Below are 22,395 nucleotides of genomic sequence, written 5' to 3'. Positions count from 1 at the left end.
GGGCTCCAGCTGGGACCAGCAGCAGCTGGAAATACCTCTGGGCATCTCCATTTGCTGCTGCTGCTCAGACGAAACAGTGGAGGGAGTCAAGAAGTTCTGGTTTCTCTTTCTCCTGGTGGATTTTTTCATTTGATTTGACATTCCTGAGGCAATTTCTGTGATGGCCTCTCTCATTGATTCTATTGCAGCAGCAGCAGCAACAGGGCTGTGTTTGAGCACTGCAAATGTGGCCTGTGTGGCTGCTTTAATTCTCCTTGACTTTGTGCTCAGGGACTTGAGAGCATTTCAAGATCTGCTAATCATGATGCCTGTGACCAAAAGCCTGAGTTCACCTATTGCCAGCCGGGGGCCATGTACAAATCACCAACAGGATGGGACTTCTGAGGAACGTGTCTCGAGCTGTTTATTTTCCAGCATCAGTCCCATTACATGGTTATGACAATGGGATGATGCCAGCAGCTCGTGTCCTCAGCATCAGACAAAGAACTCAATGTTACAACTTACTTTAAATTTTTTTTTACCAATCCCACAAAGCAAAAGCATATTGACGGTAGTTCTATCCAACCACGATAAGCACAGGTACCTTTGGTTAAAACAATGCTTGCTTATTTTGAATGCAATACCTGCTTGTAAGCCTTAAAACAATGCACAGAGCTCAAGCTTGGAACTTCCTAATATCTCACTAGATATACTTTTGTGTAGCTTAGGAAGTTATTCTACCAAGCGTTAATACAAAAAACATTTTTCTATTTGTCCTTACTTTCTATTTCTAATATAACTTTTCTGCTGACAAATCTTATGGCTACCACTTACCTCTAATCACAGTTCTGCTGTCTCTGAGGCCTGCCTTTTGCAGCTTTCCCAAAAACCCCTGATTTTAAGGATTCCTAAATTCACTGTCATGTAAGTTCTCTGATCAAAAAAGGCAATTGCAGTTTTACAGATCAATTTCAAGTGGCAAGAAGAAGAGTGGCAAGAGCAGTCATTATCTCCAATTCCCAAGGCAAAGGCAGCAGCAGCCTCCTGCTGTCAGCTCAGGGTGAGTAAAACAGTGCTGAAAACAGTGCTGGAACCCGATCCTTTCTTCCTCTGAGGGCTGGCTCAGGGCAGCACAGGCAGGCCCTGAGGAGTCAGGGCAGTGTGTGGGTGATTGCTGCTCTAGTCCAGAATTGAGCTGGAAAAAGCCCTTGGGAGCCGAGGCAGGAGCAGGCGGGAAGGGGCCGGCGCTGCTGCTGCTCCTGGCCGGGAGCCCCGGCTGGGCTGGGCCGGCGCCCCCTGCGCTGCAGCTGCTGCTGCTGCCAGAGCCGGGCGGGACTCGAGGACAGGGAACGGACACGGGGGGACAGCAAAGGCCTGGCGGCTGCAGGGATGGTGGCACTCGGGCCAGCGCCAGCACAGAGCTTCAGCCCGCAGGTAACCCCGAGGGAAACGCTGGGGAAAGGCTCCATTTCAGCCTTTCTGCACTCGTGGCTGTGAAGGGACCGAAATAAAAGGAGAACAAGCAGGGCCTGACCCCTTCTCCTTTGGGAGGAGCCGCAGGCCTGGGGCTGTGAGGGGACATGAGGGTTATAGTTTGTGGTGAGGAGCCAATCACCGACAAGTGAGTCCAAATGAAATGTAATTTATTAATTGACAGAGCAAACAATAATAGGCAAATTACAGGGCTGGCTCCAGCTGGGGAGTCTCTGCTCCACCAACGGCTCACACTCACCCAGCTGTTCAGGCCTCTCTTTTATCTATCGTGGTTGTGTATTTTCTGGTGTTTTCTGCGTCTGCGCCGATAGTTGCTAGGGGGTTTTTTCTGCCTTTTGGTGGTCGTTTGGAGGAAGGCTCCCATCCTGTCTCTCAGAGTTTTGATGACCCTGCAATAGCCTTTACCATATATAGGCGCGTGGCTGCATATAGTTACATATTGCATATTCAACTTTTCAACATATTAGCTTGTGACAGACATATTGTGGTTTAAGCCTTATGACATATTGCAACATATTAACCCGTTATATTTATGTTGTGGCTTTTCATCGGCTTCTCCTTTTGATGAACAAACTTGAGAAATTAACCTATTACAGGGAGGAGCCCCGGGCCTGGGGCTGTCAGGGGCTGTGAGGGGCCATGGGGGGCTGTGAGGGGCTGAGAGAGGCTGTGAGGGGCCATGGGGGGCTCTGAGAGGCCATGAAGGGCCGTTGGGGACCTTGAGGTAGAGAAGGGTCTCTGAGAGGCTGTGGGAGGCCAGGCAACTCATGGAACCAAGGGTCACTTATGACACTGTGGAACCAAGGAGACTTGTTTGCAGTATGGAAACTTACGGAGTCAAAAGTCCATAATGACATTCTGGGGCCTCATGGAACCATGGAGACCATTATGACACCTCAGGACCCACTGGAACCAAGGGGCCATTGTGACACTGCAGGGCCTCGTTTAACCAAGGGCTCATTGCAGCACAGCAGGGCCTCATGGAATCAAGGGGATCATAGTGGGGCTCCATGAGATCACGGGGACATTCTGACTCTGTGGAACCAAGGAGACCATTGTGACACTACAGGGCTGCATGGAACTGTGAACTGATGTGACAGTGAGGGGCCCAATGGAATCATGAGGCCATTCTATACTTCAGGGCTTCATGGAGCCCAGGTGCCATTGTGGCACTGCAGGGCCTCATGGAATCCTGGAGACCATTATGGCACTTAGAGGCCTTGTTGAGTCAAGGGGCTCTGCAGGGCCTTGTGGAACCAAGGAGCTCTTTGTGACACTGCAGGGCCTCATGGAAGCAAGGGGCCAGTGTGATACAGCCAAGCCTTTAGGAACCAAGTGTCCATTGTGATCCTGGTGAGCCCAATAGGACAAAAAGGCCATTGTCAGACACTGCAAGGCCTCATGGAAGCAAGGGGCCATTGTGCCACTGCAGAGCCAAGGAGACCATTGTGGTATTGCTGGGCCTTGTGGAAACAAAGATCTGTTGTGATACTACAGGGCCTCATGGAACCAAGGGGCAATTGTGATGCTGCAGGGCCCCAGGGATCCAAGAACATGGAAAAATTCTGGTTGGCTTGGCTTCACTGTTCCAGCTGACCTTGGCATGTTGAGGGTTGCTTCTTTGCTGCCCCTTAAGCCCTGGAGTTCTGTACTTTCCTTTCTCTGGGAAAAAACTCTCCTCCTCTGTTGTGGTGTGTTTTATGTTTGTTCAGTTTTCCCCCCATTGTTCTCTCAGAAGGTCCTGCCCTGTTACCAGTTTGTGTCAATCCCCAAACCCCTCCCCAGTTGTCTTGGTTGCTAAATGTATCTTTCTTGTTCCCCACCCCTGGCTGCCTGCCTCTTACTCGACACCCCTGCCTCTTTTTCTAGAAAGTTCGGGCCAAGGTGTTGGGTGATTGGGTTAGGGGCCAGGGTCCCTCCCATAACTGTGTTTGATTGGTTCTCCGATTGTGCCAATCCTTAATGTATCCTTCTCTGATTTGCCATCTTTCACCCCCCCCCACCCTCTTTAAAACCTGGGGTTTTCTTGCCTCGGGGCTCTCAGCTTCTTCTCCAAAACCCTCCACGTTTCCCTACCAATAAACCCACCCTCCCTGAAGAAACTGAGAGTCGCCTCTTCATTTCATCCTGCGACTTCGGAGCTCTCTACTGCGGCCACTCGTCCGTAAGCCTGTCATCGCTGGGCACCGGGCTCTGACTTCGTGTTGGGGAAGTGCCTTACTGGCTGGAGGTTGGCTGGACTCTCATCTAGCCTGGGCGTTTTACTTTCCACCGGCCACCGCTCCAGTTCTGGCGCCCACGTGGGGCCCCCCCCTTTTCGGATTTGCTCCTGACTGGACAACGTCAGTAGAGCCTGGACTCGTGGACCCCACGGACGGGATTTCGAGAATCCCAGCGGTCGCGGAACTACCCCGAGGTAGAGCAGACCTCACTCTAGAGGTAGCTCTCCCCGGGGACCTCGGATGGCAGCTCCTTGCACCCTGGAGTCGTCCTGTGGCAGGAAACTCCTTGTTCCAGCTTTTCGTTTGTCGCCTCCGGAATTTGTGAGTATTCTGCTACTCTCCCTGCCGCCTTCCCCCCTATTGGTGTTTCGTCACCACTCTTCTTTTTCTCTAGACAGGGGCCGGGGGTGGGCACCCTTATTTCTTTCTTTCTTTCGAGTTTACTGGAACGGGGGGGCTTTACCGCGGCTGCCACCTAACATCGAGCGATGGGTGCGAAGCTTTCGCTTTCGGCAGCTCAGAAGGGGCTGTTGTACCAAGTTGTGGGTATCCTAGTTGGGGGGGGTTGTTCCGTTGATAAAAAGGAAGTTAAAAAATTAATCCGATGGCTTTTTTCTGAGTTTCCCAAAGTCTCCCCCGATCTAATCAAGGATCCTGCCTTTTGGCAGAGGGCAAATGCCAAGTTATCAAACTTGATTAGATCAGGGGACACCTCGCTTTCTCTGTTAGCTTTTTGGATTTCACAAATTCCATCTATCTTGAAAGCAGGAGGAAACTCAGAAAAACCTTCGGTCAGTTTTAGTTCGTGCCCCAGTTCTTCTGCCTCTCCCTCTACCCCTAACCCTCCTCCCCGTCCCCACAAACGTAAAACCGGGATTCTGAAGGGTGCAGCTCGCTCCAGCCCCGAGCAGGGTGACCATTTGTCCCCTGGCCCCCTTCAGAATACTCGGCCCCCCCGCCCTAAAAGTCCTGGCCAGACTCTTAGGGGCTCCTCGTCTTGCCCTACCTCCCCTGTTCCCGTCCCCAGGTCCTCAGTTTCTAAAACCCCAAGATTCAAAACCCTAATTTCTAAGTCCCCAGTTTGCTCCCAGTCGCCTCCAATTCCCCAAAATGGCTCCTATGGAGCCCAAGATGGAGGCGACCACATGGCCGAAATGGTGGGAAAGCCCTCTTCTTCTCCCCAGAATCCCTTTTTCCCAAGCTCCAACCCCTTCCTGCCATTCGGCCACTCCCAATGTTCTACCCCCTCGTCCTTGCCCCCTCCTGGTCCCTCCTCCTTTCCCGAAACCTCCCCTTCAGTAGTCCCTCCCCTTTCTCCTCCCACGTCCCCGCCCATGGCTCCTCCCTCGGTCCCTCCCATACCACCTCCCATCTCTCCACCCCCTGCCAGTCAAAAAGTTCCACCCCTTGTCTCCGCCTCCTGGGAGGGTCCCTCGATATCGGACCGCCCTGCCCCAGTTCCCAGCCACGCCCCTACCTCCTCCTCTCCCGGTTCCCACGCTCTCCCTGCCGGCTCCCGCGCTTTGAGTTCCGGGTGGGGGGGGGGGGGGGGGGGAGTTGGGAACCGGGAACCGGGGTCTGCTGCGATACCATCTGCAGCCCCAGTTGTTTACCATCCAGAGGGAGATGGTGGGGTGCGTCGCCAATGGGTCCCGCTGCACCATTCGCAGATCAAGGAGCTGTACAAGGCACAGAAGGATTACGGCCGGGACAGCAAGTACTTTCGGGGAGTGTTGCAGGCAACACTTCCCAAAGCCGATGTCACCTCCCATGACATCCGGCGCCTCTTCACGTGCCTGCTCAATCCCACCGAGCGAGCTATGTGGGAGGCGGCCTGGAAGAGGGGAGTGACGGAGGCCCTCCCGAGCCTGTGGGAACAGCCCCACACGGGGCTAGACCTAACGGGCAATGTCCTGGCCGTCGATCAACTCCTTGGGACCGGGAACTGGGCAGATGGGCAATCGCAGGCGAGTGCCATCCCCCAGGAAGCGCTCCGGGAGTCAGCGCGGGCGGCCGAGAAGGCGTTCCTGGCACTGCCGGGGGCGGCTCCTCTCCTTTCTTTTTCCAGGATCTTTCAGGGCGCCGAGGAATCTTTCCTCAATTTTGTCGAGCGTCTTCGAAAAGCTGTCGAGCAGCAAGTGGCGGACGAGATTGCCCGGGAACTATCCTGAAGGAAGTGGCGTCCACGAATGCAAACTCTGCGTGTAGGGACGCCATCCTCAGCCTCCCGGTGCACCCGCCCCCCTCGCTGCACGATATGCTCGAGGTCTGCAGCCGGAAGGTCCTGATCATGCCATCTAGGGAAGGAGAGAAGAAAAAACAGCTGCCGCCCCGAGTCAGCGCCGCAGAAGAAGCACCTGAAGACACCTTCTCTGAAGCCACCTGCTGCTCGCCTGCTCCCGGTCCTTCCGCCGCCAAATCACCCTGCCATCTGTGCAGAAAGCTCGGGCATTGGATGCCCGACTGCCCGCTGCGGCGGGAATTTTATGAATTCAAAAAGGGGCAGGGACTCCTGGGGAAGGCCCAGACAAAAAACTAACATCTGAGCGCAGTTCCCCCCTGCGCCATGATAAAAATAAGGCGGGACAACCAACACCACGCAGGGAGGGGAGATCTCGGGGACCGCCGCCTGCCAAACAAGACATATTCTCACTGGACTTGTCATATATTGCATGTCTCCAACCTAGACCCGTGCTAACTACCTTTTCTGCTTTCAGACCCTTCCGTCTGCAGCTGACAGAGCCGCTACATCTTAAGAACTCCGATTTTCAACTCGTGTCAGTCAGCCCGGAATGCCCAGGAAACTGGGGGCGGATAAGGTGTAAGTACATCGTTGTCGGAGACACTAAGCACACACCTTTAGAGGTGAACATAATCCCGGGTCTTCTGCCATCTGACCCGGGACTGTTTGCCGTGGGGCTGCACTGTGTCCAACCCCCCACTTTCCTGCCCAAGGGACAGGTGATTGCACAAGCGATCCCTGTTCCCGAAATGACTTGGGCCCTGGGGTTTCCTCCGGCTGAACTCCAAAATCCAACAGTAGCTTGGGCCCAAGTCCTGGGGCGGGAAAGGCCTCATATCACCTGTCATATCTCGAAAGGGGGAGAGGGCAAGCCTCTTAAAGGCTTGTTGGACACAGGGGCAGATGTAACGATCATTCCTTCCCGGGAATGGCCGTCACATTGGGAATTGCAAAACGCGCCTGGCCACGTCCGAGGTGTCGGGGGTTTACAATTGGCACGCCAATCTAAGAGCGTCGTACAAATTACGGGGCCGGATGGGCAATTGGCTTCAGTGCGCCCATTCGTATTAGATTACACGGAACCCCTGTGGGGGAGAGACCTCTTGGCCCAGTGGGGAGCCCAAATTGACCTCCCAGCGGCTCCCCAGGTTTTTCGGGCAGCGGTCACTGATGAGCGCCCTACCTGGAAACTGAATGGGAAATCAGACAAACCAGTGCAGGTAGTGCAGTGGCCGCTCAACAAGCAAAAATTAGCGGCGCTCAACGAGCTCGTTAAGGAACAGCTACTTAAAGGCAACCTGGTGGAGACCATGTCCGAATGGAACTCCCCAGTGTTCGTTATCAAAAAGCCCAACAAAGATAAGTGGCGGTGTGACTGTGGTCACAAGGGTTTTCAGGATGAAGAAGAGACGAGAATGTTGACTCCATGATCAGAAGGCTTGATTTATTATTTTATGATATATGTTACATTAAGACTATACTAAAAAGCAATAGAAAGGAAAAGTTTCTTCAGATGCTAGCTAAGCTAAGAATAGAAAAGAATGAATAACAAAGATCTGTGTCTCAGACAGAGCAAGAGCCAGCTCTGCCATGAGTGGTCAAGAAATCCAAACACCCACAGGAGACCAATCACCTGTTGCATTCCACAGCAGCAGATAACCATTGTTTACTTTGGTTGCTGAACTGCAGCTTGTCACAAGGAAAAATCCTAAGAAAGGATTTTTCATGAAAGATGTCTGCGACATGTCACCTTTTTTTATTTAGTTAAATTAAAAGGAAAAAGTGTTTGTAATTTTCTCTGCTGTACTCATGCCGAAGAAAAAGACAAACACTTGACAGGTTATCTGTTGCCAATCAAACTCCACTCAAGTGCTCCTGTGGAATGCACTGGGAATTTCTTCACCTGTAGAACATAAAATTCTATCATATTACTAAAACAATTCTATAATATAAGAAAATGCAAAAACAATGCAAAGAAAATTCAAGTCCAAGCAGCTGAGTTTCAGGAAAAGTCCATGGCTTGAAGATGTTCCTCTTTGCCATATCTGAAAGTTTCTTTTGGTCCTGAAACAGGCTTGCTACAGAAAGGTCCATCAATATTTATCAAAAGTCCATTGACAGTCTTCAAAGAATTTTGAGAAAATTAGAAAATTTCTGAAATGTCTTGCCACAGCCCTTCATTGAACAACTTGGGCTGAAGCCAATCCCTGGCTCCTCAATGCCTCTGAGCTGCTGCCAGCTCTTTCACCCTTTTTTATTCAATTAAAATTTTTTTTTTTTTTTTTTTTTTTTTTTTGTCTTGTCGGAAAGAGCAGCAGAGCAGCAGCAGAGGAGCCAGAGAAAGGCCCTTGGGGGCCCTGGCCCATGTGGAAGGATCAGGAACCCCAGACCTGGCCCACTGAAAGGTGGCCCAGGACCAGAAGGGGGAAGCAAAGCCCCCAAACCCAACAGGAGGCTGGGAGGTGGCCCTGGCCCAAGCAACCAAGCCAGACAGCCCAGGCCCAGCCCCCGAGGCAGGCTCTGCATTGGCACAGACCCGCACCCTTTTGCCAGTACAATGGCAGAAGGGGTGACCAAACGCTTCCTTTCCCCAAAATCACCGAGGCATGCCGGCAATGGGAAGACAGAAGCTGTCCCGAGAAACTTCGTCTCGGGTCTGGGGATGTCCTTTCCCCACAGCAGACAAGCGATGCTCGCTTCCTGCTGTGCCCTCTGCCTCTGCAATGCAAATGCAACAGGTGTTCCTCCCATCTGCCTCACAGCACCACCGCCACCCGCTCTGGGCTGGGGACCAGGGGCAGAACTTTCGGGACCCACCTTCCCCTCGCCGCTGGGGCGCGCGAGGGGCGGCAGAGAGATTCGCATCCCCCAGGGGGAAACCCCGGACCAAACACCCCCCAACCCGCCAAGTATGCTGATCTTGAAAACAGGCAGTCGCGCTGCGCCCACAGCCAGCTGTCGGGCCATGCCTCCTCCACGGAAGGACAGGCTGACGCCCTCTTCCCCTGTCCCAGCTCCCCCCGTAGGGGCAGCCCCGGGACAACCCGAAAAACTCGGGGAGGAAGTCACGCTGGATGCAGGAGGCGCCTCTGCTGCTGCCGCCGGCTCCAAGGCAGCCTCTGACGCGGACATGGAGAACGGAGTCCCCGCAGGGGCGGGCAGCGGGGCCGCCTGGGGAGGCGGCGGGGGCGGCGGGGGCGGCACGGGGTCGGCAGCTTCTTCTGCGCCGGACTCTGACATCGGCCGCGGAACCGCAGTCGCAGAAGGCGGCGGGACGGCCGGGGGGAGCGGTGGATCGCTGTTGCCCAGCAACATCGGCGCAGCCGCGGGAAGCGGTGTCTCTGAGATAGATGCAGGCAGGGAAGCCGGCGGAACCGCGGCCGGAGCGCCCACAGGCTCCCCCGGAGGGGCGGCCGCGGGACGGGCCGCGCGGGGAACCGCCCGCACCCGCGGGGCGGGTTGGGGCGGTGCCCGTGGCGCTGGCCGGGGTGGTGCTCGCGGCGCTGGCCGGGGCGGCGCTCGCGGCGCTGGCCGGGGCGGCGCCGCCCACTCCCATCCCCCCTGAGAGCAACTGGAGGGGGGAACAAACGGCTCCGTCTGAGCATGCTCCGAAGACGCAGTAAAAAAAACTTCGGCTGCGGGCGAAACTTCGCCCCCCCACTGTGGTTCAGGGGGGCTGGAAAGCAGCAGAGCGTCCCCCTCCAAAGGGTCTTCCCCCAGAATTGGGGGGAACGGGGCTTTGCCCTTGCAGTTAGCAATCCAGGGAAAAACAGCTGCTCTCCGTTTCAAGACTAGAAAGAGCTTCAAAAAGGTTGGATAAATCGAGGGGCATCCGAACCCCCGGTATAAAAAGAATTGGAAAATGGAGCCCATACACTCCCAGACAAACACATCGAGGGCATATAGCACATTCGTAAAAAACCCAAAGAGCTTCGCCCATCGAAAAAACTCATAGAGATCTGTCTCCAACAGGAGAATTCTGTCCTCTTCACCCCATTTTTGCCAGAGGGCAATAAGTTTCTCCTCTGAAGGGGAGAATGGAACCTCATCCTCTAGGGGAGGAGTCCTCCAGATGAGCAGCCACAAACTGCGAATGACCTCATCTTTAGGAGGGGAAAAACCAACAGTACCTTGTGACAGTGTCCAGGACTCTCTGGCTATCTGCATGGTTCTGCTGAGCTTTCCGAACATCTTCCTGGAGGCTTTTCAGAAGGTTCTCTTTGTGGTCAGCCTTGCTGTGAACTCTGTCCAAATTCGGATCTTCAGTTCTTCAGCTCCTGGCTAGAATCCACTTCTGTGGTCACTTGTGAAGCAACCATCAATGCCACACATTCAGGGTTTACCCAGTGCAGCAATGCTCCTCTGGTGGTCTCACCAAGTGATGATTGTCCTCCTCAGTCGGGTGTCACCAATTGTGACTGCGGTCACAAGGGTTTTCAGGATGAAGAAGAGACGAGAATGTTGACTCCATGATCAGAAGGCTTGATTTATTATTTTATGATATATGTTACATTAAGACTATACTAAAAAGCAATAGAAAGGAAAAGTTTCTTCAGATGCTAGCTAAGCTAAGAATAGAAAAGAATGAATAACAAAGATCTGTGTCTCAGACAGAGCAAGAGCCAGCTCTGCCATGAGTGGTCAAGAAATCCAAACACCCACAGGAGACCAATCACCTGTTGCATTCCACAGCAGCAGATAACCATTGTTTACTTTGGTTGCTGAACTGCAGCTTGTCACAAGGAAAAATCCTAAGAAAGGATTTTTCATGAAAGATGTCTGCGACATGGCGGCTCCTTCACGACCTCCGCCAAATTAACAACATCATTGAAGATATGGGGCCTCTCCAACCAGGGATGCCGTCCCCAACGATGCTCCCCCAAAATTGGAATTTGGCCGTAATTGACATAAAAGATTGCTTTTTCCAAATTCCCTTACACCCGGACGATGCTCCACGTTTCGCCTTCACGGTTCCTGCCATCAACCGTGAAGCCCCAAGCAAGCGCTATCATTGGCGGGTTCTTCTACAAGGCCTTAAGAACAGCCCAGTGATCTGCCAATGGTACGTCGCTTCCTTGCTGTCCCCAGTACATGCAGTCACCAAAGACACCATTTATTTACCACTATATGGATGACATCCTAGTGTGCGCTCCAACCAACGACCTACTTACCCACGCGCTTGACCTGACAATCGATGCATTGGTTGTTGCAGGGTTCGAGCTCCAGCAAGATAAGATTCAACGGATGCCACCCTGGAAGTACCTGGGCCTGGAAATAACGAAGCGGACCATTGTTCCGCAAAAATTGGCTATTAAAACTAACATCAAAAACCTGGCGGATGTCCACCAGCTGTGTGGGTCCTTGAATTGGGTAAGGCCTTGGCTAGGCATTCCAACAGAAGACCTAGCCCCCCTTTTCAATTTATTGAAAGGGGGAGAAGAGCTTAGTTCTCCAAGGTCCCTTACCCCAGAGGCCCAGACAGTGCTGGAGAAGATCCAAAACTCCATCTCGGCCAGGCAGGCCCACAGATATCACCCGGGCCTGCCATTTAAATTCATTGTTCTAGGTAAGCTGCCACACCTCCATGGGGTGATTTTCCAGTGGGACGATTCCATCAAGGGCAAGGACCGGGGCTCGGGGGATCCCCTCTTAATCATAGAGTGGGTGTTCCTCAGCCATCACAGGTCCAAAAGGATGACGCAGCCAGCCGAGCTGGTGGCAGAATTGATCAGAAAGGCTAGATCACGGATCAGAGAGTTGGCAGGTTGTGACTTTGACTGCATCCACATTCCTTTAAAATTCAATTCGGGCCATCTAAAAAGAAAAATGCTTGATCACCTCCTTGAAACAAATGAAATGCTTCAGTTTGCTCTGGACAGCTACACCGGTCAAATTGCAGTAGATCGGCCGGCCCACAAATTATTCAATCAGGAATTCACATTGTCTATAAAATCAGTTCAGAGTAGAACCCCTCTGAAGGCTTTGACAGTCTTTACAGACGCGTCTGGAGCATCCCATAAGTCAGTGATGACTTGGAAGGATCCTCAGACTCAGCGGTGGGAGGCAGATGTCACCGAGGTGGAGGGCTCGCCTCAAGTTGCTGAGTTGGACGCAGTCGTCAGAGCCTTTGAGAGGTTCTCTGAACCATTCAATCTTGTTACCGATTCAGCTTACGTAGCAGGTGTAGTGTCCAGAGCCGAAAATGCAATTTTACAGGAGGTATCAAACATCCCTTTGTTTAACTTGCTCTCTAAGCTTGTGAACTTAGTCTCCCACCGAGAGCAACCCTTTTATGTGATGCATGTCAGGTCACATACCGATTTGCCTGGGTTTATTGCGGAAGGCAACAGGCGTGCTGACGCCCTTGCCGCTCCTGTTCAAGCTGCCCCACTCCCTGATCTGTTCAGTCAGGCCAAGATCAGCCACCAGCAATTCCATCAGAACGCCCCTGGCCTTGTTCGACAATTCCATCTTACACGCGAACAGGCCAAGGCGATCGTGGCTACATGTCCTCAATGCCAGTCCCACCAGCTCCCAACAATACCCTTGGGAGCTAACCCCAGAGGTCTATCTAGTTGCAAGGTGTGGCAGATGGATGTTACCCACATTCCTTCCTTTGGCCGTCTGCAATTTGTACATGTCTCAGCGGATACCTTCTCCGGCGCAGTCTATGCCTCTGCCCACACAGGGGAAAAGGCAGCAGATTGTGAAAAACATCTAGTTCAAGCGTTCGCTGTCCTGGGCATCCCCAAGGTCCTGAAAACAGACAATGGCCCGGCGTATAAATCCAGGGAGCTGCGAAGCTTCCTGCAACAATGGGGAATAGAGCATAAGACCGGCATCCGCTATTCCCCGACAGGCCAAGCCGTGGTAGAAAGGACCCACCAGAGCCTAAAAAGAGTTCTGGAACAACAAGAAGTGGCCGTGAAGGTGGAGTCCCCCCATATCCATCTCGCGAAGGCGCTTTTTACCATTAATTTCTTAAACTGCTCGTTCGAAAATCTCAATCCGCCTATTGTGCGACATTTCGGGAGACATGAGCAGCTACAGGCCAGGGCCAGGCCTCCTGTCCTGATTAAGGATCCGGAGACCTGGAAAACGGAAGGGCCTTTCGATCTCGTGACCTGGGGAAGGGGATACGCTTGCGTGTCCACCCCCTCAGGTCCGAGATGGATCCCCGCTAAGTGGGTCAAGCCCTTCCGCCCTGGGAAGACTCTGAGAGCAGAAAACGTAGAACAGGTCACGGAAGCATGTTGGCGGCGGTGGCGGAAGCTCCCAGGGATGAAGACACTCCTAGTTTAACCCTCTCCCTGCCCCGGGCAGGACCTGATTCAGAGTCATTCCTTATGTCTGTCTCTTGTTTGTTTTTAGTTTTCCCCCGATGGACCGTGTCTACATCTTAGCTCGCTTGACAGCAGTCCTCATCTGGACCCTGATGCCATCAGTGGGCCCATGGATCGTCCCGCAGCCCAAGGCCAACGTTTGGCGCACCCTCGCGAGCGCCCTCGGCCAAGAACACATATGTTTAGATATGGGCTCAGCAGAGGACCCGATGTCGTCATGCCTTGTGGGGATCCCTCTTTCCCTTAATGAATTTCCCTCCCCTTTCAATACTTCCCTTACCTCCCTCTTATCCAAGACCCCTCCTCTAAAAATCAATGCACAAAATGCCTGGGGAGAGGGAGTCAAGGGGCTGGCCCCTTTGAACTCTGAACCTCCAGAGCTTAATTTGCTCGGCTCCGCCAATGCTTCCCTCTGTATTTGGTTTCAGTTCGCCCCTAACCCTTGGGACAGCAGGTACTCGTGGATCAAACCATCAAGGCCCGAGTACAAAGCTGCCCAGTGGTGTCGAATGACCATCGAGATGCCACTTGCTTCCACCCTGGCTAGCCAACCGCTGTCCCTGCCCCGAGGTATCTTTTTCATTTGCGGAGACCAAGCTTGGGCTGGCATCCCCGCTCGTCTAGCCGGAGGTATCTGCACTTTTGGGCAGCTGTTGCTGCTTACACCCAACATTACCCAAATTCGCGATTGGAAAATGAAAAGAGCACAACCGAATTCGGCCCGCTCCAAAAGAGATCTCAAAGATCTCGACCCAGATTGTGACTCCCAAATTGAACATTGGTCGAAACCAAAAGCTGTAGCCCTCACCCTGTTTTTGCCCTGGGTGTCTGTGGCCAAGTCTCTGGCCCACCTGGAGTGTTGGGTAGCTAAGCAAGCCAATTTAACATCAGCGATGCTATCAGACCTCCTCACAGACGAGGAAATAACAAGGAAGGCGACCCTCCAAAATCGCGTGGCAATTGACTTCTTGCTTTTACTGCATCACCACCGCTGAGAGGAGTTTGAGGGCCTCTGCTGCCTTAATTTGTCATCTCAGGCCGAGGACACGAGGGTGGCCATAGATAAAATGCAAGGCCTTGTCCACCAAATAAAACAACAGACATCAGACTGGCTGGGGGACCTCTTTCAAGGATGGGGCCTGTCAAGCTGGGCTGAGTCCATCCTAAAGACTATACTTTCCACCCTTTTAGTTTTACTTATTGTTTTGATCGCCTGCTCCGTAGTCTGGGGACTTGTAAAGAGACTTATATCCAGGACCATCAATGTCCCAGACGTCAGCCGAGCAGAAGTCTCAGAAGAAGAAGGAGAAAAAGTTGACACCGCTTCGTCGGAGAACTCCGATCCTGACGACTCCAGCTCGGTTTCTAGTGACGCGGAGCAGGCTGAAACTTCATTTTGAACAGTGTTTGCCCTTACCGTTCTTTTGTTTTAAACGAAAAAGGGGGAGATGTTGTGGTGTGTTTTATGTTTGTTCAGTTTTCCCCCCATTGTTCTCTCAGAAGGTCCTGCCCTGTTACCAGTTTGTGTCAATCCCCAAACCCCTCCCCAGTTGTCTTGGTTACTAAATGTATCTTTCTTGTTCCCCACCCCTGGCTGCCTGCCTCTTACTCGACACCCCTGCCTCTTTTTCTAGAAAGTTCGGGCCAAGGTGTCGGGTGATTGGGTTAGGGGCCAGGGTCCCTCCCATAACTGTGTTTGATTGGTTCTCCGATTGTGCCAATCCTTAATGTATCCTTCTCTGATTTGCCATCTTTCACCCCCCCCCCCCCCCACCCTCTTTAAAACCTGGGGTTTTCTTGCCTCGGGGCTCTCAGCTTCTTCTCCAAAACCCTCCACGTTTCCCTACCAATAAACCCACCCTCCCTGAAGAAACTGAGAGTCGCCTCTTCATTTCATCCTGCGACTTCGGAGCTCTCTACTGCGGCCACTCGTCCGTAAGCCTGTCATCGCTGGGCACCGGGCCCTGACTTCGTGTTGGGGAAGTGCCTTACTGGCTGGAGGTTGGCTGGACTCTCATCTAGCCTGGGCGTTTTACTTTCCACCGGTCACCGCTCCTCTCCTCCAGGGGTTCATGGCTGAAATTGGGATTCTACATCCAAATTCAATTATATTGAAGGATGATTCCTGTATGAAACCTGCCAGAACATACAGCTCTGGGTGGTCTTGCCATCCTGGGGGTCACCTGTCATCTGCCTTCAAAACACTGGGGGGGTCTGCTTTTCTTTCCATGGAAAAATCATCTTTCAAATGCAGGTGTCCATAGCCAAAATTGGGAATCTGCCTCCAAAATTCCTTATATCCAAGGACAGCTCCCAGACAAAAGCTGCCAGGACTGTCTAGGTGCCCTTGGCTTCCTGAGGGCCAGCTCTCATCTGCCTGTGAAACACTGGGGCTCTGTACTTTCCTTCCTATGGAAAAGAACTGTCCTTCTGGTCCAGGTATCCATGGACAAAACTGGGATTTGGCCTCCCAAACTCCTTCTATCCAAGGATTGCTCCCAGACAAAAGCTGCCATACAAACAGGTCTGGCTGGCCTTGGCCTCCTTGGGGCTGCCTCTAATCAGCCTTTGAAACAGTGGGGCTCTGCCCTTTCCTTCCTGTGGAGAAGAACTGTCATTCTGGTCTAGGCACTCATGGCTGAAATGGAATTCCACCTGCAAAATTCTGCAAATATCCAAGGGTTGCTTTCAGACAAAAGCTGCAAGGACAGACAGGTCTGGCTTGCCTTGGCCTCTGGTGACTGCCTCTGATCTGCCTTCAAAACCCTGGGGCTCTGTGGTTTCCTTCCTGTAGAAAAGAACCGTCCTTCTTGTCCAGGCACCCATGGCCTCAAGCACGTGAGCAGTGTACAGGGACAGAGGAGCTCTGTGCTCAGTGGGGTGGAGACTGAGGACAGCAGAGGAGAGCCCTGGGAGGGACTGAAGGGTGGATCATTTTAACATGGAAGAGAACAGCCAAAGAAAGAAAAAAATCAAAGCTAAGGGAACCTGGGGAAGACCAGAGTAGGAAAAAACCGAAAGGGATTTCCCTCACAGGGAAGGGCTGTGGTGCAACACATCCCCCAGAAGGAGTCTGGGTATCAGCCCCAGGTTTGTGTGGGCAGGCAGAGGCAGGCAGGAGGCAGAGCTGCCAGCAAAGGAAGGGCCCAGCCAGGTGGGGCAGCCGGGGGATGCCAACAGCCTGCAGGGACAGAGGCGCAGGGCAGGGACACCGTAGGACAGCCTGGGCTGCACAGGGCACAGGCATGTGCAGCAGCTGCAAGACAGCCCTGCCAGAGCCAACTTGGGCAGCACTTTGGCCATGGCTGCTGGGCCTGGGCCTGAGGCAGGAGCAGGAGACAAGTGACCCTTGCAGGCCTGGGGCCTCATGGCCTCCTTTTCCCTGCTATCCCGCATACTGCCCAGCATCGCAATAAACATAGACTTTCTAACTTTAAACTGTTAGAGAGTCTTTGTCTGTCACAGTTGGATATCAGTAGTAGATCAATATCCACATATTTTTGTTAAATCACATCACTGCCTCCAGTGTTCTGCTCTAACTGGAACCTGGGGACACTTTCTCAGTCATGTCCCTCAGTGGGACCCATTAAACTTCCTAAACTTTGGAGTCTAAATTTAACTTTGAGTTCTTGAGAAGTTTTTGAAGATACTCTCAGGGACTGAGTCTGATGTAAACAACACCAAATCCCTGAGAGGCTCATTAAAGTCCTTGTGCTGTGTCTGTGCTGCTGAGCTTTAAAGGAACAGCTCTTCCCAGGGCCAGCTCCTCTCCCAGCCCAGCAGGGCTGAGGGCTCTGCCTGCAGGCACTGAGGGGACAGGAGCCAGGCAGAGACAGGCTGAAGGCAATCAGGACTGGGAAGACATTGAGCTGAGACTTCACCTGGGGAAAGATCTTCACAGCCCTGTGCATGGTGAGTGTGTGGGTGCAGGGCAATGTCCCCTGTGCTCCTGGAGGGATCTCCTGAAGCCAGCAGACCCCACAGCCTGGGGGATGTGTCAGGAGGACTCTCCCAGTTTCTCTGTGGCACAGGAGGAGCAGGAGCAGGAGGAGGAGGATGTGCTGCAGAGCGGGGCTGCCCTGGGCACCGTCAGAGGGACAGGGCAGGACGGCTCCTGCTGCCAGGGACGGCTGCAGGGGCTGAAGCTGGGGCTGCAGCCAGGGCTGCCCAGGGCTGTCCTGCAGAGCAGCTCCTGCAGCCCTCAGGGCTCTTGGCCAGCCCAGGGCATGTGCCACCTGCCAGGGGCAGCTCTCAGCCTGCCTGGCAGCTCCCCATGGACGCTGCAGGGGAGAAGTTCCAGGTGCAAGGAGCCACCCCCATCAGGGCAGATTCCTCCTGCTCTGGAGATGGTGCTGCATGGCCAGGGCTGCTCTCAGCTTTCTCTTAAAGGGAAGGGAAAGGGGCTGTCAGCTTTGGCTGTGTCACTGAGCCTCCTGCACTGTCAGCCTGGGCATCAGCAGATGGGCCTCAGATCTCCCTCAGAAAGTGCCTCCTCAGCCTCCTCTCCCTACACACAGCAGCAGCAGCACCTTGGCTTGCAGTATCTCTGTTTGTCTGGCCTGCCCTTAAGGCCCTGCTGCCAGGGAGATGCCCCTGGGCAGTGCCCTGTGCTGGGAGGCGTCTGCAGGGCAGAGCTGAGCCCCCAGGGCTGGGCTGGGCTCTGGCAGCACTGGCAGGGACAAGGCTTGGATAGAGAGAAACAGCTCCCAGCAGGCACAACTCCAGGCAGCAGAGAGCCAGACCAACCCTTTCCATCCCTCCATGTCCAGCTGCACAGGGAGAGAGCAAAGAGTTTCGAGAAAATAAGTTTTAAAACAGGAGCATTTCAAAAGTCCACTTTGTTTTCAAGCACATTTAGGTGTGATCACCCTAACTAGAGGGAGGTGAAATGATCAAAGGGCACATTTGTTGGGACCAGCAGGTCCGACTGCACTGGGGCTCAGGGAGCCCTGTTTTCCCTCTGGGCTCCCCAGTGTTCAGCCTCAGAGCAATGCTGAAGATGAATCAGTAAGTCAGCAGCAAAAACACCCAATCAAAAAATTCTAGCAAAGTCCCCCCTCCAGGAAGAGAATTAATTTTGAGTGGATTCCATGCAAAATCCATAGGACTGACTCAGAAAGTTGGACCCAACTTGTCAACGTCTTCTTTCAATAGTCCACCATGCCCAGAGTGAAGGAATGTCCAACAGCAGCTCCATCAGCCACTTCCTCCTGCTGGCATTGGCAGACACGCGGCAGCTGCAGCTCCTGCACTTCTGCCTCTTGCTGGGCATCTCCCTGGCTGCCCTCCTGGGCAACGGCCTCATCATCAGCGCCGTAGCCTGCGGCCACCACCTGCACACGCCCATGTTCTTCTTCCTGCTCAACCTGGCCCTCAGCGACCTGGGCTCCATCTGCACCACTGTCCCCAAAGCCATGCACAATTCCCTCTGGGACTCCAGCACCATCTCCTACTCAGGATGTGCTGCTCAGGTATTTTTCTTTATGTTCTTCATCTCAGCAGAGGTTTCCCTCCTGACCATCATGTGCTACGACCGCTACGTGTCCATCTGCAAACCCCTGCACTACGGGACCCTCCTGGGCAGCAGAGCTTGTGCCCACATGGCAGCAGCTGCCTGGGCCAGTGCCTTTCTCAATGCTCTGCTGCACACAGCCAATGCATTTTCCCTGCCCCTGTGCCATGGCAATGCCCTGGGCCAGTTCTTCTGTGAAATCCCACACATCCTTAAGCTCTCCTGCTCCAAATCCTACCTCAGGAAACTTGGGGTCATTGTGGTTGGTGCCTCCTTAGCTTTTGGCTGTTTTGTGTTCATGGTTTTCTCCTATGTGCAGATCTTCAGGGCTGTGCTGAGGATCCCCTCTGAGCAGGGACGGCACAAAGCCTTTTCCACCTGCCTCCCTCACCTGGCCGTGGTCTCCCTGTTTGTCAGCACCTCATTTTTTGAGTACCTGAAGCCCCCCTCCATCTCCTCCCCATCCCTGGATCTGGCCCTTTCAGTTCTGTACTCGGTGGTGCCTCCAGCCCTGAACCCCCTTATCTACAGCCTGAGGAACCAGGAACTCAAGGTTGCAGTGTGGAGACTGATCACTGGATGGTTTCAGGAACAATAAAGTGCTGGGCAATTTATGCAAGTCATTTGTAAAAAAAAAAAAAATACTTGATAGTACTTGTTCGTTTTATTTTGGAGCTTCTTTTTTATCGTTTTCGTTTTTAATATTGTCCACAAAGCAAGGTATTTTTTTCTGCCATTTCTCATTTTGTCTCTCTCCACATTTACTGTGACCCACTGACTGTGTGAATGAGGAGTTTTGCTCTCAGTGGCTTTAAATGAACTAAAGGATCTCCCAGCAGAGTTTTCACCAGAGATGCCCTTTTGTTGCCTTCTCTGGAGCTGCAGCAGCAATGTCTGTGTGCAGAGCTGGGGCAGATCAGTGCTGGCCCAGCAGCTGTGCCCAGCAGCAGCAGCAGCACTTGGTGTTGCCAGTGCTGCTGCCGTGGCCCTGCCCCGCTGCCCTGGTGGCCCTGGTGTTGCTGCAGGGCCTGAGTGCTCTCGGGGCCGGGCACAGCCCTGGGGGTGGCAGTGCCGGGGCTGCAGCAGGGACAGGCCATGGGCACTGCTGGGGCAGCGCTGACACCTCAGGCCAGGCCCTGGGGGCTCCAGGCTCCTTGCCCAGGCTCTCTCAAGAACACGGCCAGGCCAATGCTCAGCACAGAAAAGCCCCGTGAGCAGCCCCAGGCTGGCCGTGGGCAGGCTGGGGGCAAACAGCATGGCTGGGGCTCTGCAAGGGCCCTGGGGCAGACGGGAAGGAGCAGCAGAGCAGGGGCTGATCCATCCCCAGTGCGCTGCACAGCCCAGGGCAGCGTCCCAGAGCGTCCTCATGCAGCTGCCAACAACATCCCCCCTCTGCAGCCCTGGCCTCTCCCCCAGCTCACACAGGTGCCCCATCCTTGCAGGCACAGACACGGCAGCACTGGCTCAGCAGCCCCTGTTTGCATTGCAAACAGCAGGGGGAGCACCCCCATGCTGTTGCTGTGGGGACATGAACCTGAGGGAGCACAAATGCCATCAGCCCCTGGGGCCAGCAAGGGCTGGGGGACGCCAGGGAAACCACTCAGGTTTATTGTGACAAACCTTTGAGTTCACCAATTCTAACCTTCACCCTAACACCACCTTATCTGCCCTGAGCCTCCAGATTATACAACCGCAGCTCCTTCATGTCCTTTCAACCAGATTTCTGTTCCAGACCCCTCACCAGCCTCCTTGCCCTTCTCCAGACATGCTCCAGCCCCTCCATGGCCTTCCTAAATTGGGGGCCCAGAACTGGACACAGCACTCGAGGCGTGGCCTCACCAGTACTGAATGCAGGGGAAGAATCCCTGCCCTGCTCCTGCTAGCCACACCATTCCTGATCCAGGCCAGGAGCCATTGGCCTTCTTGCCCACCTGGGCACACTGCTGCCTCACGTCCAGCCTGCTGTCCATCAGTGCCCCCAGGTCCCTTTCTGCCTGGCCGCTCTCCAGCCACTCTGTCCCCAGCCTGTAGCACTGCAGGGGTTGTTGTGGCCAAAGTGCAGGAGCCAGCACTTGGTCTTGTTCAACCTCACCTTGTTGGATTTGGGCCCTGGATCCAGCCTGCCCAGGTCCCTCTGCAGAGCCCTCCTACCCTCCAGCAGATCCACACTCACACCCAGCTTGGTGTCATCTGCAGATTTGCTGATGCTGGACTCAGTCCCCTCATGCAGATCATCAGTGCAGACATTGAAATCCATCCCTGGGCCATCCTGTGGGTGCCCTGTGATGGCACTCAAGGTGATCTGTTCCATAACCTTGCCGGGCACCCAGGTCAGGCTGACAGGCCTGCAGTTCCCCAGCTCCTCCTTCCAGCCCTTCTTGGGGATGGGCTCACATTGGCACCTCCAGTGCTCTGGGACCTCCCTGCTGAGCCAGCACTGATGGTAAATGATGGAGAGCAGCTTGGGGAGCTCATCCACAGCTCCCCCATCCCCCTGGGATGGATCCCATCTGCTCCCAGAGACACCTGTGAGCATCTGAGTGGCTCAGCAGGTCCCCAGCTGCTTCCTCCTGGATTACAGGGGGGCTGTTCTGCTCCCTGTGCCCATCTACAGCTCAGGAGAACACTTGTCCTGAGGACAAGCTGTCTTATTGTTGAAAATTGAGATACACAAGGTGTTAAGCAGCTCAGCCTTTTCCTTATCTTTAGTTACTCTGTTCCCCACTGCATCCACTATCTAGTAGAGGTTCTCCTTATTCCTCCTTTTGCTATTAGTTTATTTGTAAAAACTTTTCTTTATTACTTTTTGCAGAAGTGGCCAGGTGAAGCTCTAATTCAGCTTTCATCTCTCTACTTTTCTTTCTGCATGACCCAACAACATCCTTAAACACTTCCTGAGCTGCCTGACCTATTTTTTCTGAGTTCCCACAAAAAGCTCATGCCCAGCCAGGACAGTCATTTTCCTCTCTGGTTCAACTTTGGCACAGAGGCACAGGCTGCTCCTTCCCCTTTAAGATTCCTTTCTTGAGGTGTGTTCATCCTTCTTGGACACCTTTTTTTTAAAGGCTGTTTCCCTTTAAAAAACCAGTACCTGATTCAGTACTCTCCAAATCTGCATCCTGAATAGGCCAAGGTCTGCCCTTTCTGATTCCAGGGTAGACGTTTTGTTGCTGCCCTTCCTTCATTCACAGGATATTGAAAACTCGATTATTTCATGGTGGCTGTGCCCCAGGCAGCCTCCAACCACCACATCTCCCACCAGCCCTTCTCTGTTTGTGAACAGCAGCAGACAGAGCTTTCCTTGGGAGTGGGATTGTTACCAAAAATTCAGTAAAAAAAACTCCTTAGCACCAATATAGCATTAAGAAGCAGCATTCTTTATTTGGCCAGATGCACAGGGGGATAGCCCCTCCCAAAGCTGTGCATGCTGAGTACAGGAAAGTTTCTGTTTACATTCTGTGTTTTGCACACATATTCATTGATTGTCCCAGACTAAACATACATATGTGTGGAGTTGGCCCAGCTGTGACTCAGACACAACTGGATTTTACCCCAAAAGCACTGAGCGTGAGTCTCAAGCCCTGAGAATCATTCGTTTAACTT

General features: G+C 53.4%; 1 protein-coding gene across 1 annotated transcript; it reads left to right on the top strand.

Moving 5' to 3' along the window:
- Positions 1-18,457: 18,457 nt before the first annotated feature.
- On the top strand, positions 18,458-19,390 carry LOC136570492 (olfactory receptor 14J1-like). Its single transcript, XM_066570956.1, has one exon. The coding sequence runs from the start codon at positions 18,458-18,460 to the stop codon at positions 19,388-19,390; it is 933 nt and encodes a 310-aa protein (XP_066427053.1).
- The last annotated feature ends 3,005 nt before the right edge of the window (positions 19,391-22,395 follow it).

The sequence above is a fragment of the Molothrus aeneus genome, unplaced genomic scaffold, assembly GCF_037042795.1.
Source record: "Molothrus aeneus isolate 106 unplaced genomic scaffold, BPBGC_Maene_1.0 scaffold_34, whole genome shotgun sequence".
Taxonomy (NCBI): Eukaryota; Metazoa; Chordata; class Aves; order Passeriformes; family Icteridae; genus Molothrus; species Molothrus aeneus.
The sequence above is the reverse complement of the archived record's forward strand: the minus strand, read 5'-3'. Positions and strand labels throughout refer to the sequence as shown.